We start from the raw sequence: 13536 nt of genomic DNA, 5'->3' as shown, positions 1-13536 counted from the left end.
TGATTAACCTCTTTAGTGGTGATATCACCCTGTCTTTTAAGCTCTCTAGTATAACTTCTTTGGTTGCATCTGGTCTATATGAAGCAGTGATGAATACTCTTCTATTGTCAATGTCATATCTACTTCATTGAACACGAAACATTAGTAAGAAGGATCTCAAAACTGAGTGATTGCCCTAAGTAGCTGATCGTCCACATGTACATAGAGAAGCCAAGCAATGTGCCCATACTTGTTATAGAAATTGTCTCGACTATTGGGCCTCCATTGCTCCCACATACCTTCCATCTCTAAAACGTCATTTTGTTTGAGATCAAGGTGAACCTTTATTGGAAGGGTTGAGATATGCCCCTTGGCCAAAGAATCCCTTTCGTTTTGTTGAGCTTGTTTTATTTGTAGTTCGACCTCATATTCGTTCTTATACCTATTGAGCGAGCTAACTGACGACGATGCCATGGATGTAATCAAGATTCCTTCAGTCAATAGTTGTTGTATAGCCAATATTTCCCTATATGCAACACGATGGATGCAAATTAGTGCATATGAAATGACAAATGAAAGAAAGAAAATGAGAGAAAAGAAAAAAATATTCAAGTCAGTATGGTGAATTAACTTGCCTTAGAAATAAAAACGGTAATTATTGTCATGGGTATTTATCATGTCGTCAGACGTAATCTACTCCATGATTCTTATTATTTTGATGAGGAACTTAAAGTAGAGGGTGTAAAAGGAGTTCCTTCATGTGTGCCTAATTCAAGGTCATACTCTTTAACGCATGGGTGAAGCTCTACCTAAGGATAGGGTACTTATAACATTCTATATGTTGGGTTTGGTTTTGAATGAGGCTAAAGGTTCCTAAATTGTTCCTCGTTGTCGTCCACTCGGACTAGTAAGGCACTTTGGTCTTCACCAATTACAGGCTTTAAACGGATTAGGTTCAATTTGAGTGGGAGTGTTCACTAGCTCATGCGGAGGTTATCACCTCACGTGAGCATAGATACTAAACTCCCTCCTAATAAAGGATAGAGCCCAAGTCAAAGGCATATGCATGAATGTAGAATGTGTCATGTGTGTAAAAGAGCGTACCAACCTTCGATGGGCAATCTCGCATCCTTTTATCTTAAATTCCCCACAATTAATAAAAGCAATAAAATAACGACAATGAAACAATTAATGCACAAAACAAATGCTCAAATTTAAAAGAAACACTAAATTATTTAGGGCTTAGGATAACTTATGATTAATTATGGCTCAACTCTCTATCTTCCATTGTCACGACCTGAAACTCCCATTGAGCCCGTGACAACCGCCGTGAAGCCTCGACAAACATTCTTCCCCCGAATGCCTTTCGAGACCTCGCAAGGCTTTTGTACCAGTTTTTCCATTCCTCTCTCTTTTTTCTTTTTTTTTTGAATAATAAAATAAAATAAAAATATTAATTAAAATAATCTATTTTAATGTAAAACAATATATATATATTTTTTTGAAACATCAAAAATTAATTTTCTGCACATAAAAACAAAATAAATTTATACATACTATAATATAGAAAACTGGAGTATGCAATTTAAATTACAATGACACGTGGGCTCCCAAATAACTGAGAAGGTTTAAGTCTATAACCTTGCTTTCTAGGATGCAACTCCGAAATTTACTTCTCGATGCAATTGACAGTCGACTGCCTATTCTGAGCCTGAAAAATGTATAGGAAGAAGGGGTGAGATTATAAAATCTCAGTGAGTAGACAGACATCATCAAAATAATCTAAAGCCGAGTAATAGGAGACAATTAAAATAATTCATCCCAACTCATATAAATAATTGGATTTCATCCAATTACTCAACATGACTTATGTACTTTTCAAAAACTTGACCCTTGCCAAAAATCCATTCTCGGGGATATCTCGTGAAGGCATCTTACCGAAACCGCTAAGACTGTTTATTATCACAAACACAAACACATTTCACCTATGACAACACAGCCGTTCCTCGGCATTGGCTGAGTCCTAGTTTCACGTGGTGGCCAACGTGAAATGTACTCAAATCCTACCTCGGGAGTTATCCTACGCGCCTCTCCAATCGAGGTAAGCTCAATAATTGAGAACCGTGCCCCTCTAATTAGGCTAGCCCACGGAACCCCGTCACTGCAGTGCCCACTTTATAATCCACCAACCAATAAAATCACAATAGTATGACATGGCTCACTTAACACATTCAAGGCAAATCAAAGCAGTTCACATATTCTTTAAATCATAAAAATAACCAGTCATACCTACATTTATCATAAGCCATTTAATGTAAAATCATGAATAAACAACACAATCATAGTATAGGTCTCCAATTACTCTATTTTTGAAATCATTATTAAATTTTCAAAAATTTTATAAAATTATTTTATAAAATCTCATTTTCCCACATAACACAATAATTTTCCAATTAAACTATTTTTTCATAAAATCACACAATTAAATAAATCTACTCTAGATAATTAAGATGACAGTAAGTTTACTCACTGTACTAGGAGTAGATATACTCCTATTCTCGGTCCTCGGGTATAGTCTTTTACCCGTATCAGATAGCTCACCACCTATCCACAAAATATGACACAAAAAATTCAATAATTTGTGTCAAATCAATATATATTATTTCAGGCTCTTATCCATGCGTATGCACTAGATATGGTGTGAAATGTTCGGACAATTGCTTAATCACAGTGTCCGACCTAACTCGCCTATACACGGTGTAAATTTCTAAAATCTCTAATTCAACTCCAATTCCATCCATTTCAATTTCAATTATCCAATTATATCTACAATACCTCAATGACTGTGAATGTGGTCCAATTTATCAGTTTGGACAACAAATTACGCTTTTACCCCTAGTGGGTAAAAATTTCAATTTTTTACACAAAAAATTCCCATTTAATTTCCAACCTCATAATTCATCATTTTTCCATCTAATTCTCTTAAAATAAAGTCAACCTCATCCTCACACACCATTGGCTAGATTCGGCCTAGAGAAATTCATGGAGAAAATGAATATTTTTCTTGTTGTTTTATTCATAAGCATACTAAACTAACACTAAACACTAACATAGTTCAAAATCAAATTAATCTAACAACTTTTTCTCTCTAAACTCATATGATCAGATTTGAATCCATCATCAAAACACATAATTTAACCATGGAAAATAAGGAGAAATGCATGGAAATGATAAATCTTAAGCTAAGCTTGAAAAATCATACCTTTAAACACTTGATTCCTTGAAAAATCACACTTTTTTTTTAATTTTCTCACTCTAGGGTTTGTTCTTATTTCTCTCTCTCTCCTGCTGGTTTTGGCTGACCCTCCCAATGAAGAATTCTGGAATTTTCAAGCCTTTTAATAGGCTTAATAAAATATTATTATTTTATTTACTTTTTAAATATTTTATTATTTTATTTTTTTCTAGCTATCTTTTTTACTTTCTTTTTCTACCACTCAATCCTCTTCACTTATCCATGTCTTACATGAAATTTCTAGACTTTTTCAAAGTTTTGGTGAAGTAAATTTTTAAAAATTACACTTTTACCCCCGTAAAGTGAAAAATTACATTTTTGCCCCAAAAACTGAAAAATTGCCCATAGACATATTTTTCATCCCTTATACTCATACCATTCTTCAATTTGTCAAATGTGATCTAAATTCTCTCAAAATCTCAAATTTTGTTCGCGGGTGGAAAAATTACGATTTTACCCCTAGATAGTGAAAGTTCCAATTTGACTCCGAATTGATCCTCGAACTCCGAATTACCATTTTGAGTTATCCTTGAACTGTGAAACTCTTAGTTTCACCTTAAAATTCCTATTTGAACTAGTTCGAGGCTTAATCGACTCAATGGTACCATTAGGGGCAATATCATTTTTTAACGATTTCTCGAACTTCCTAAATATACAAACATTCTATCGAGCATGTGAATGACATTATAATTATTTTACAAAGTAGGGTTTGACATCCATAGTGGAGTCACCAAGCTATTATAACGTGTGAGTCTAAAAACCCAACCTCTAGATGTTGAAAACTTAAGGAGTCGCTACCAATCTTTTTTTATCTAGGTGCAGTTGGCCACCTATTAAATTTGTTCTATTCGACGGAGTCTTAAATTGATTTTAAGTCCATCTAAAGAACTACAAACTGATATACATATTTTTTTAAAGTTGGGTTTGAGAGTACGGTTACGCATAGGGAAGGATTAGCACCCCTATGATGCCTGTTCCACGAATGGTACCATTTAATCATATGTTATCCTAAACTATTGATTTTATTCTTATATTTCCTTAACTATTGTTTATTTATTTCACCAATTAATATTTTATTTGGTATTACGGATGTAACTTGCACATGATGCAATTATGAAATGCATGACATAAAATCTAGATAATGCCAAACGAAAGCCTTTTATTGAGGATACTTCCCAAATCCATCAATCATACTGGTGGGATCTGAGGATACTCTCTCACCTAGGAAAATACTCGGGAAACTCGCCTTTGCAAATTTACAGGGCAAACCCTATCATCAGGATAGTCATTTGCACGTAAAAACAATATTTTTATTAATGTAGATCCAAATACAAGCAAAAGCTTTTTATTAAAAATATTTCTCTGAGCCATCCCATTATAATGGTGGGACTCGAAAGTAATTTTTTACATAGAGAATTTTTCAAAGAAACTCACCTTCGCAAGCTCCTTCGGAAAGTCCCATCATTTGAGCTTATACTCGTACACAAAATATGTCTACATGCCATGCCATTTAATAGTGCAATGATGATGTGTGATGTGCCAATTAACCTTAATATTTGTTTCGTAACATTCCCATAACTCCTTTGCTATTTCTTTAGGATTTCCTTTTTATTATGTTTCTTTATATATATATATAGATAGATCATGAATAAATCTTTTATTTTTATATAATTTTGTTCTATTACATATTTTTGTATATTTAAGTATTTATCTATTTGGCTAAGTATAGTTTCCTTTCACCTAAAAGTTATTTCTTTAACGCAAAATTTATTTTAGAATTATTATTATTTGTGCATACATTTCTCAACTTTTTTCTAAATTTTTATTAACCTAACCTATTTTCCCTTTTGACTTACTATTTTGCCGTCTTCTCACATAAGTCTATCTTTTACGATTATATATATATATATTTGCCTTTTACATTTTAGTCATATTCATTATTATTATGAATTTACTATCTCTAAAAATTTTATCTTTTACTATTTGTTTATCATCATAAACATCATTATTTTATATAATCCTATATTTTAAAACTACATATATTTTATCTATTTCCTTTTGTATATATTATTATCGTTACTTCATTGTTTCTTTTCGTTTCTATATGAGTAATTAAGTTAATGCATTTTTCAGTACTTAGGATTATAAATATCAAGACCCAAAATTAAAACCCACCCATCATACTGGTGGGGTCTTAATCGAAATCCCTAACTTAGAAAAATTCATTCGAAATTGTAACTTTTCGCATTCCGGATGATCATTCCATCATTGGTACAATTTGGTATTCTCACCATTAATAATAATATGTATTTACATTTTTCACTTAAATATGTGTCCTACTTTCTTAACTATCAACTAAAAATATTTTTTCCTTTCTATTTTATTATTGTTTTTTTATACCTATTTTTTTATAACTAAATATTCACTTCTATATCTTAATTGAATTCATCATTATTATTCTATGACTACATATATTTTGTTATATATATATACATTCCTCTTTTTACCTACCTAAATTTATAAAATTTTTTACTAGATATTTTTTATTTTTCAGAACTAAATATTTATCTATTATTTTTTGTCTATAATTTTCTTTTTTTTACCCTAAAATAAATATTTGTACATAGACCTATGCTATCAAGTATTATTATTATCTCACCTATTATCGTTAATTTATTTTAATCACTAACTTTAATTAAAAAAACAAACCTTTTAAATATGAGAGCCCAATTAAAACTAAGCCAACAAATTAAATGACCCACCAAACATAATAATCAATATAGTTCAACCAAATAAAATAACTCAAGCAACAAAGTCCAAAAGAGCCCATACCTTGATTGGGATAAAGATGGCCTAAGATAGTTGGCTCATGAAAGCACTCAAAGCTGCCCACAATGCTGCTCCCTTTCTTTTCTCAAAACGGTGCCTTTTCTGAATCCTCAAGCCCTAGGTATTTAAACTCATTTTTCTTCCACTCTCTCTATTTTCTTCACTCACTTTCTCTCTCTCTACTAGTGGTTTCCTCTCCCTTCTCTCTAAACAAAACTTCCTCCTTCCTCTTTCAAACCACCATTAGCTTTTCCCTTTCTTTCACCATCATTCACTTTCACCAATACTCCTCCCCCCTTTTTTAGATCAAAATAAAGAATCCTTTAAAACTTTAACTTTCCAAACCCAAAAACTCTCCCTTTACCCTACTACTGCCTCCATTTCTCTGCTCTTTATTTCTTTTTTTTTATTATTTTGAATGTTTAGTTTTTTTATTGTGGTTAGGGCATTCAGTTGCTGGACTAAAAGTTAAGATTTTTTTTTTCGCTATGAATTTCTAAAGTTTACAGGCTAAGGTTTTTTTTTTAGTTTTTGGTTTTTGTTTTCTAGAGAAATTCATTTAGGTTTTTTTTTTCAAATTCGACTCAGGTTTTTCCAGTCCAGCCTCCCCTTAAACCAAAAAATTTGAGGGTTCTTATAGAACTCGATTGTTGAATTTTTTGGACAATCAGAAAGTGAAATCATGCTCTTCTGAGCATGATTTTACATATGAAGGGCTTTAAGTCAAAGAAAATCTTTGGTTGGCAATCAGAGGTGACCTAAATCTGGTTGCCCAAGGAGCATTGAATGCTTTGTGTAGGTTGTTTCTTGAAAGTGTTGACTAGGGAGGCCATGCATCTCACTTTTTTTTTCATTGTGATTTAATTATTTTATTTTTTATTTAAGAGGAAAAAAATAGATGTTTACACTTAGTTGATTAGGTTATTTGATTTACATGTAGAATAGAAATATACTATGTGTCATATGTAGCCAAGATTAGAGTATGAACTCAATGAATCTTTTTTCATTTTAATTTACATAGAGATATATTAAGTTAATGGGGAATGATATTTTTATAAGAAACTTAAGAGAGACTTGTAAATAATTTGGGACTCTATGTTAACAACTTAATCCATTGAGATAATTTAAGAGAGAGAGACAATATTATGATAAAGTATTTAAGGATGTCATAATCCTAGGTCTAGTAGTTGATTGAATTCTTAGAAAAATTTTTTGCTTAGTTGTTAGTTTTAGTTTGGATTTTGCTTTTTAATAATTAAATTTGATTGTTTAAATAAGGTTAAGGTGTGTTAATTTTAGAAGTTAGTAGTAGTAGGAATTAATTCAATTTTTTGTGGAATCGACACTTTACTTTTCATTATATTACTTGTTTAACAATACGTGCACTTACGTGGATAATATGACAACAGCAAGATGGTTTGATAGAAGTTGATAGTGCTATCCCCAAAGTGAGGGAAAGCATTAAGTATGTAAAAGGTTCTCAAGTGAGAAAACAAAAATTTATAATGTGTGAACCTAGTGAGTTTGAATGCAAGAAGAGACTTAAAACAAGATGTTCCAACTAGGCGAAACTCCACATTTGTCATGCTTGAATGTGCACTTTATTTTCGCATGGCTTTTTATCATTTAGAAATTCATGATTCAAATTTTAAAAATTGTCCATCTAGATATGAGTGGGATAGAGTTGAGAAACTTAGCAAGTCCTTGAGTGTTTTTTATGAGATTACTTGTGTGTTTTTTGAAACAAAGTATCCCACATTTGACTTGTACTTTCCTTCGATATTCATGACATGCATGACCTTACAAGAACATATGAGTGAGGATGATGTGTATCTGTAAAATATGGCTACTCAAATGTTTGTTAAGTTTGAGAAGTATTGGTCTAGATTTAATGTGATTTTAGCTATAGCTATGATATTTGATCCTATGTATAAGATTCAATTTGTGGATTGGAGTTACACAAAGCTTTATGGGAGTAATTTAGCTGAATTTAGAAAAATTAAAGATCATTTATTTGTTTTTTATAATGAATATATTGTCATAGTTTTTAATACTCCATCATCCTCTTTAAATTACACACCTTTTGATGGGAGAAAGTTGCAAAAGGGAAACAAATAAGTTATTGAAAGTAAATTTTTATTTTTGAAGTATTATTTGTTATTGAAATAATTTTTTTGTTTTTTATTTTAATATTTTGTAGCTGTTTTGTTTTTATTAATTAGGACTTTGACAATTTTCAACATGAGTTTGGGACTGCCAAGAGCAATATTTGGATGAACAAAAGACTGAAACAACAATAGAATTGGATATTTTACAAGTTTAGAAGACAAATTAGTTTTGTTATCTCGAGCTTTCTATCAGGGCTTGATTTATCTTGGTCATTCTTTTATCGACAATGGCTTTCAAACCTATTTTTAGTGTTGGTGGTAGAGTTCTTGATCAATATTAAAGCTTACTTAAACTAGATCTAATGGAGGCAATTTTATGTTGTAAGAATTGGCTATTTGGGGAAATTGGTAATACACTCTATCATTTTTTTTTGTTATGTTTCTTTTGTTTAAATGCATGATTAGAGTAAGTTTGATTTATTTACATGTTTTTAATAAACATTTTTTTATAATATTGCATCTGTAGAAATAAAAGTGAATAATCTTATTGCAGTTGTCATGGATTTAGATATCAGTAAGGAAGAAGTGGCATAAGCTGAATGCTCTAATACTATTGATGTTAATTAATAGTTAATGAAAGGTAATGCTTTAAACTAAATTTTAAATTTTATTTAACTTTTTTTATTTTGATCCAATTTTATTAATAAATTGTTTCTAGTTCATCATTAGATTTTGTGACACTAGAATGATGTGACATTTGCGTGCGTGTTTTCAATTTTTATTTGAGTGTTTGGAATTGTTTATGGTTGATGATGTGGTTAATGATATGTATTTAATTATGGTTGAAAATTATAGATGATTTTAAATGATATTAGTATTTTAACATTAGATGTTAATGATAGATTTTATTAGAATGATAAACCCGTTACGTAGTACGGTCCTTCCAATGGTTATCCATTATTATTTAGTTATTTATTGGTCATTAGTTTGGAACTAAATGTTTTTTGTTATGTCAAGTTTATTTTAGCAGCTTCAAAATATGGAAGCATGTCTGAAGGACAGTCACCAGCAAACGCAGATATGAATTCTTGTAATACGAAAGGTAAAAAGGCAGAGTTCTTATTTGAAAATGGAACATGAACTAGAAACAAAATTAAAGGCTTAAAGATAACAGTCAGTGTTTGAATAAGGATACACTCCTTCCCATGAATACCACAACCCCAGATCCTCGTTCACTTGATTATTTGTCTGGAGCTCCTTCAAAGTGTTATCTTTAAGTTTAAAACTGACAAATTCACCTGGAACATGTATCACCATGAATGACTCATCTTCATCCCCTACATGCTGGTGAGCAATATGTAATATAGCTAACTTGTAATTTCTTCTTATTCCTGGACTATGGAATGCTACCGTATCAAGATTAAGATGGTACTTGACAAACCAACCAGAATAGTCAGATTTCATCTCCTTCACATCAATTCCAGCAGTAAGGGCACCATAGGTCTCAATTAGAAATAAATGGCCTCCTGATTCACCAAAATACCTCACCTTCCGTTCTGTCCATCCTTCTGGAATAGGAGGCATCGGCATTGTCAGCATAACTTCTCTTTCCAAGTCGAATCGAAGCGCCAGATTTCTCCTGCCGATCCAATGTAATATACCATTGAAGAAGACTCCTCTGTTTAACAACATTCCTTCATCAAAAACAGGGAATGGTTTACCCGAGACTTTCCATGAGCCTGTGACTGGACTGAATATCTTTATCTGGCAATGATTTTCTGACAAATAGGAAGCACAAATGCATACAATCTTGTAATGAGGTGACTTGTTAGGATCATACGCAATGGTACTGCTGAATACATTTCTGCATTCCAGATAAGGCAGGGGAAGATACTGCTTTGTAGTTGGTTTACAGATGTAGTATGGGCGATGTTTTTCTTGGCCAGGGAAGCTGCTGCATAGGAGAAGCCCATTGCAGGAATCTTCTATACGAACACCTTCAACACCTTTATCGTCCTCAATGAAAGAGAGAGATGGCTCAGGGGCAGCATCAATTTGTCCTTCATATGGGAAAAATAACAATTCTGAGCGCAGCTCAAGAAACAAGAAATTCTGCAGGAAGAATCCAGAGACATAGTACTGGGGGTTTCTTCGCGAATAATTGGACTTGAAAGTAGGGTCTGAGATGAGGTTATTCCACCATTTGCAGACACACTTGCATCCCATCAAAGTCTTCAATGGTAGCCTTAGTAATATATCAATCATGACATCTGTATCGCTGATTAGATTCAATTCTGATGCATTCCTAGAACCCATGGCTGTAACTAATAATCAATTCCTTCTGTAATAAGAAAATTCATATGGTAACCACAATCTGATGAGTGAAAAGAGAAACCAACTGCTTAGAAAGGAACGACTTAGCTATGATTGAACAAATTTCAACAAGAAAAAGGATAATCAATGAGATAGTACCATAAATATCAGAAACAGGAAACTCATTTTGATATGTTCCAAGACAAAAGAAGAAAAAATTGCTAATGACCAGGAGACCTGTTGATATGTTACTATATTAACAGTTAAGTCATATTTTTATTCAATTATATTAAAATTCATCATTAATTCCACAAATATTATCATAAATAACATCTAGCAATATTTCAATTCAGAAGAATAAATATTAAATTTTCATCAATAAAAATTGAGAGGATCATGTTCATCATGTTCATAGACAAGTTACATGGATGGAGCAGTTATCCTTCAATCTTCATGTATTTTCTCATCCTCCCAATAGTCTTAAACAATTGATTTTTTAGTGATCTCTTGTTGTATATTTACCTTAGATTAGCCCATTTGTAACCAATATATATATATATATATATATATATATATATATATATATATATATATATATATATGTATGTATATATAATTATCATTTTACAATTGGGCAATCTTTTTTCTTTGCAAGCTCCTTAGGACTGACGAATTTTCTCAAGTTTAAAAATAAATAAATAAAAGATAAATAAATAATTATCATTAAGACAAGTCAAATGGCGGACCCTACGTTTGAAGCGTGTAATTCAAGCCATTTTGCGAAGGAATTTTTTCAACTAGTTATTAGATAAGTTTTTTTTGTTTGCATTCGAGTATTTAGCTCATTGGTTGGTATTTGATCTTTCTCTTTAAAGAGCAGGGTTCGAATCCTCGTTCTTTCAATTTTCAAAAAAAAAAAAAATTCGTTTAACTAAACTTAAAGTGAGAATTGAGTTACAGATTTCATAATAATTAAACCATAATTAGAATAAAAAAAGGACAAAAAAAAACTAATTAAAGTGAACCTGACTTGATTATTTGATTCATCATTAATTACACAAATATTATCATAAATAACATCTAGCAATATTTCAATTCAGAAGAATAAATATTAAATTTTCATCAATAAAAATTGAGAGGATCATGTTCATCATGTTCATAGACAAGTTACATGGATGGAGCAATTATCCTTCAATCTTCATGTATTTTCTCATCCTCCCAATAGTCTTAAACAATTGATTTTTTAGTGATCTCTTGTTGTATATTTACCTTAGATTAGCCCATTTGTAACCAATATATATATATATATATATATATATATATATATATATATATATATGTATGTATATATAATTATCATTTTACAATTGGGCAATCTTTTTTCTTTGCAAGCTCCTTAGGACTGACGAATTTTCTCAAGTTTAAAAATAAATAAATAAAAGATAAATAAATAATTATCATTAAGACAAGTCAAATGGCGGACCCTACGTTTGAAGCGTGTAATTCAAGCCATTTTGCGAAGGAATTTTTTCAACTAGTTATTAGATAAGTTTTTTTTGTTTGCATTCGAGTATTTAGCTCATTGGTTGGTATTTGATCTTTCTCTTTAAAGAGCAGGGTTCGAATCCTCGTTCTTTCAATTTTCAAAAAAAAAAAATCGTTTAACTAAACTTAAAGTGAGAATTGAGTTACAGATTTCATAATAATTAAACCATAATTAGAATAAAAAAAGGACAAAAAAAAAACTAATTAAAGTGAACCTAACTTGATTATTTGATTCCTCCACTCGACCTGGTATCAAAATATCATAAATTTTGAAAGCTAGACTGTCTCCCCAATTTTCAAACTAAAAAAAACCCTCCCCTATTGAATAGGGGATAGATCTTTTTGCCATCCCTACTTAGGCTTCAAATCATCTTAAGGAGGGTAAATTGTTTTCTAATTCGTTTATTTAATTGAAATGATGTTGTAAAGCTTTAAAAAGAGTTGGCATTTCTTAACCAAAATAAATAAGAAGTATATACATCCCTACTCAAAATTAGGCTCCTTCAAATTTAAAATATGAAAATTAAACAACAATAGTAAAGAGACAGAATCCATTAAGAACACTTACATGGTAAATCTCAATTCTTAACGAAGTTGATGAAATCTTCTTCCCTTAACTCATTCTCCTTCGTACGAAAGGCTTGAGAACTGTTGCCAACAAATACTCAGAGGGTGTTGTGGGAAATCTAGACTGAAATACAAGTCCTTTTGCAGGTAACCCTATGAATCATGGTCTAAGGTTTGGATTTGGACTCATATTACAGTTCAATCTAAACCAAAGCACTTGTTTATAGCTTTATCCGCCACTAAATTACACTAAAAAAAATGGATCCGAATAGCTTCTACATTTTTTTGATTTTATCATGCCTTGAATATGACTAAATCATGGAAAGATTACTGTAATTTGGTAAGTTTATCTGGCTCGACTACAAGGAATCTTACGAAATTTATTAGTGACAACTAATTGACTCAGTTGGCAAGTTTAGGCTTATGGAAAGTTTGACTTAATTGGTAAGTTCATTGGCATCTGTTAGAAATGGCAATGGAGCCAAGTGGGACCATCCCCTTTTCCCCAAAGACAACCAAGACCCATACATCCGTTCAACCCTCACTTGCCTCTAGAATATTTTAAACTTAAACTTAAAAATTCAATTAAAATGTTAATTATAAATTTTTTATATTTTAATATTTTTAAAATAAAGAATAAAATAATAAAATTAGTGTTTTAATTATAAAATATTTTAATTTAAAAATTAAATATTATAATAAATGATATTTTTTGTCATTTATCACTTATTTTTTAATTATTCTTAAAATTATTTTTACCAACCAAACATTAGAATAATACATAATAGCAATTCCTTTTCTATTTTATTCCCATTAACCAAACTACAAAATAGTTATTCATCTCTTATTCCATTCCTACGGAATGGTTATTCTATTCTCACTCTATTCCTTCCTATAAAC

At 31.0% G+C, this 13536-nt stretch overlaps 1 protein-coding gene across 1 annotated transcript; it reads right to left on the bottom strand.

Moving 5' to 3' along the window:
• Window positions 1-9372: 9372 nt before the first annotated feature.
• On the bottom strand, window positions 9373-10527 carry LOC18595570 (F-box protein At5g07610-like). The gene has a single exon (XM_018123109.2). It carries the CDS (start codon window positions 10525-10527, stop codon window positions 9373-9375), a length of 1155 nt encoding a protein of 384 aa, XP_017978598.2.
• Window positions 10528-13536: the final 3009 nt, after the last annotated feature.

The sequence above is a fragment of the Theobroma cacao genome, chromosome 6 (assembly GCF_053813885.1).
Source record: "Theobroma cacao isolate CCN51 chromosome 6, ASM5381388v1, whole genome shotgun sequence".
NCBI classification, from domain to species: domain Eukaryota; kingdom Viridiplantae; phylum Streptophyta; class Magnoliopsida; order Malvales; family Malvaceae; genus Theobroma; species Theobroma cacao.
Note: the sequence above shows the minus strand (reverse complement) of the source record. Positions and strands in the feature narration are given on the sequence as shown.

Bases quoted from the DNA above. Each gene is read 5' to 3' on its own strand.
- LOC18595570 (XM_018123109.2), bottom strand. From the start codon at position 10,527: ATGGGTTCTAGGAATGCATCAGAATTGAATCTAATCAGCGATACAGAT.